This window comes from Pecten maximus, chromosome 19 (genome assembly GCF_902652985.1).
Source record: "Pecten maximus chromosome 19, xPecMax1.1, whole genome shotgun sequence".
Taxonomy (NCBI): domain Eukaryota; kingdom Metazoa; phylum Mollusca; class Bivalvia; order Pectinida; family Pectinidae; genus Pecten; species Pecten maximus.
The window spans coordinates 7277013-7280958 of record NC_047033.1 but is presented as its reverse complement, the minus strand read 5'-3'; the positions used below and the strand labels follow the sequence as shown (position 1 = coordinate 7280958).

Below are 3946 nucleotides of genomic sequence, written 5' to 3'. Positions count from 1 at the left end.
TATCTTATTGGATATCCAAATTTTTCCAAGTTAGGAATTATCCGTTTGCTGGGCCCAAACCACACTATTAACCTTTTAGGCACAGAGAAAGGTGCAATTATTTGGCCTTGGGTATTTTTTGATAATTACTTCTAGTCTTGTGGGATCCATCTTGCGACTGCAGGTCTTATTCACGAAACGTCCCAATGATTCTGATACATCGGCGCCCCTTACCTCATCTCTCTTACTTCGAGGTATATTCCAATTTCCAGCCTGATTATCGTCATTAAACACAATCCCCCTGATACAGTTCATTAGACTCATATACACTCTGTATACATGAAGCTTCGTCCCCGTAAGGTTGGTTCCTTAATCTCATTTTCTTGGCCATTGCAAATGTGACTCAAATATAGGTCGTTATTGGTGAATAAATCGCCATTGTCGAGGGGAATAACAGGTCCTACCTGCCCGAAATCTGTCGCTGCCATATTGAGTGGAGCAAAGGTATTCGGGTCCAAGCGAACCGACGATGTTTCTGTGGCTATCTTCACGTTAGGATGTGCTCTAATTTCGTGCGATACCAGGTCGCTGTTTTAATTGTGGGATACGTAAGTCATTCCCCTCTGACTTTTTTCACTTGTTGGCTTCTCTAACTCTAGCTACGGTCGTCTTACGAACTGGAGGTGGAGCAGACATCGAGGCCCTTAGTTGTCGTCCACAGCCCCTACCACGAGGGACAGATGCTGTATGACGTCAGGAACGGCGATATGTCTCCTGTTTACTAACCTCGTCAGAACCCAACCTGTCCGAACTAACACCCCGCAATGTATCGGCTGTTTCACTCACCACGTCGAAGTTTCGGCTAAGTGAGAGGACATCGTCCATCTCCGTCATGGCAGTACAAAAAACCAGCCATTATACACGTAACGTATAAAGATACAACTCTATGAGTTTAATTTAGTGTTGGCACTGCGTGCTAAACGAAATTGAACACATTTTTAGGGGGGGGGGGGGGGGGGGGGGGTATTACCAAAACACGTGCTTCATGACGAAAACGAAGGAAATATGATTATTTACTGATGTATATTTTTGTATTGTTGCTGCAGGATGATTATTAATGATATATTTTGACCTTTGAATCTAATGCGTATTGTTTTGTAGACGATGTATACAATAGGTTATGCTGTTTGATATCCTTGCAAGCGAAAAATAATAACAGAATTACTTGATATTTTAAAAAGTAAAATGAAACAAACTTTCATGTCGACAAGAGACATACATGGAATGGATGGGTTGTGTTAGCTTTTGATATATCATATTTACTTTATTTCATAAACAGTGGAACTTCGTTAACTCGAAGTCGACGGGACCACGTAAAACATCGAGTTATCTGAGTGTTCGAATTAAGCGAGTTATCATCTTTGGTGAAAAGTTTGGTCAATATTCAATAACGATGTGATGTGCAAGTCATGTTTGCAAAAAGAATAACGATAAAACGGAATTCGACAGAATAACAATTTAATCTTGTCAAATCAAATAACCGTTTACGTTTAACACAGATTGTATGTAAAACGTAACAGAACCATTACCTTATATTGGACATATAAATACTGTTTGATAGGCCTACTTACGTTTTATTGATAACCACGCCATTTCCATGTGTATTAGCACCGGAAGTTGGGCTGTGCATGTGCGTATAAAATGTTACTGTTACTGAGTTGGCATGTTATCCGATTTAATAGACAGCGATGACCGTTACAGTCGTGCCTATTAAATCTTTAAACTGCTGAAACAGTCGTACTCTGAACACATCGGCAGTAATTACGATAGCGTAATTACTGCACCTGTAAAAACATCAGCCGAGTAGATCTACCGGTGTGTCAGAGATTAGTTCCGCTTGAGCGAGCGGGTAGATGAGTTGTTGACGATCGTGTGTACTATTATCGGCGACCGCCTTAGGAAATTACCTGATGTAAGTAAACCAGTACTTTTTATTACCGAGAGTTATTGTTATAAGATTCCGCCGACAATTTCTTTAATGAATTTATGAAACACTTATAATAGCTAGCATGCAGGTTGGTAGCCGATATATTCAGTATTACAAACGGAATTTCGCTGTTAAAAAATGTCGGCGTTTACAACCGATCGTTGTTGGACACAAACATGATACTTCGAGTTATTCGATCATTTCAAATAGAATTTTTATTGTTGGGACCAAATTTTCACTTCGTGTTATCCGAGTTTTTCGAGTTTTCCGAGTTCGAGTTTTCCGAGTTTTCTTTACTAAGATAAAGAGAGAATTCGGCCGGGACTGACGAGGTACTTCGAGTTAAACGGGGTATTCGAGTTTTCCGAGTTCGAGTTAACGAAGTTCCACTGTAGTACTTATTGACTACATAATCCGTTAACAACGCACAGCGCATCAATGGACCATGGCGATCTTTGTTGGTACTGAAGGGATTGCTAAAGAAAGAAAAATAGCCAATGGTACTTGAGGAAAGCCGGACTAATATCCAATATTGAAATTATAATCTTGATCCAGATTTATATCCCACTGTTTATACCTTTTCTAGTGATGATACATGTATATATAATGGTTTCAGTTGAAGAGAACATGAAGGTGGGGTTTTAGAAATCTCTTAATGATACACTGTTTTGTGCCATCAAAGTAAGTTCCCCATATATTTAATCCATATTAATTGATGCTTTACTTGCCTAATTAACTAATAACGTAATCCAAATACTTAACAAAGAATGAAGATTGCACAAAATAGATAATAAATATCATTCATTTTAACGAAAAAAGACAGTTGAACAATAAACTAAATACTAACATACTATACCACTCGTTAGAATAAAAATGTGGCGGAAACATCCAGTCTCGGAAATTAAAATTAATATTTTTCACATAATAGTTTAAACAGTGTATATATGTGATAGGGGCAGAAACAACAAAAGCTTTGCCTTTCTCTATCTGTTTATTTATTGGACAGGAGCGTCGCCACACGTAGTGCGACGCTCCCCCCAAACACTCCACTTAAATATATACCCACAAGCACGCCCCTTTTACACGTTCACAGTCACTTGCATGCACTTCACACTTTGACATACCTGGACACAACCGGACAAACAGCTTCCACCGCCACAGAGTCCATCTGTGGATGACCGGACTGAGAGCGAGGCCAGTGATAGCGACGGAGAAGGTGGTTACTGGGTGACGGTACCTCCAATGATACAGGATCCACCCGACACTCCTGAGAGTGTTGATGAAGGGGATGCTGAGGATACCGACCGCGAGTCGACAACGGTCGGAACCACTGTAGGATCTGAAGCCGACGAAATTGGAGTCGAGGCTGAAGACTCTGAAGCCAGTGGAGGGGAGGTGGACGACCATCGGACCGCAGTTCCAGATGACCAGTCAGCAGACGAGCCCTCTGTTAGAAGGTCAAATCGAGAGCGACGTAAACCAGAGCGGTTCCGGGATTTCGTTATGGCAACGGAGGGAAATTGGAAACTAAAGGCTGACTACCTAAGATCCCTCGCCCCAGAGGGGTTGTTTGTCCCTGGTGCGGAAACGCTCCTGGCTGCCGTTATCAAATTAGTTGTAGAGTGATTTTCTTATATGTACCCAATAGGTTTGTTAAGTTAGTTTTTTGGGTTCAATCTTCATTTTTAGGTTTACATTTATCCTGTTATGCTTAACATGTTGAGGGCAACATATCTCTCAACAGGGTGTGTGTGTGTAGCATATACGTATTCCGTGAATCCGCGATCCGATCCGTAAACCAATCCGTGATACGTTTCGGTGTATTTATGATCACCTGATGTACCTCCGTTTTTACCTTTGTATACGTGTGTGTGACGTGGTGTATTGTGTTTGTCCATCATGTGTTGACTGTACTTGACTAATCATGACTGACCCCGGACAGTTCGTGGGACTCGCTTTGTTTTCCCGCGCTCTTTCCTT

At 41.2% G+C, this 3946-nt stretch overlaps 1 protein-coding gene across 1 annotated transcript in view; it reads left to right on the top strand.

Annotated features, from left to right (window-relative positions):
* LOC117318076 (peroxisome proliferator-activated receptor delta-like) overlaps window positions 1–3592 on the top strand; it is a 29514-nt gene extending 25922 nt beyond the window's left edge. Inside the window, exon 8 of the mRNA XM_033873078.1 lies at window positions 3113–3592. Within this exon, the coding sequence (XP_033728969.1) occupies window positions 3113–3592 (480 nt within the window). The remainder of the gene's footprint in view (window positions 1–3112) is intronic.
* Window positions 3593–3946: the final 354 nt, after the last annotated feature.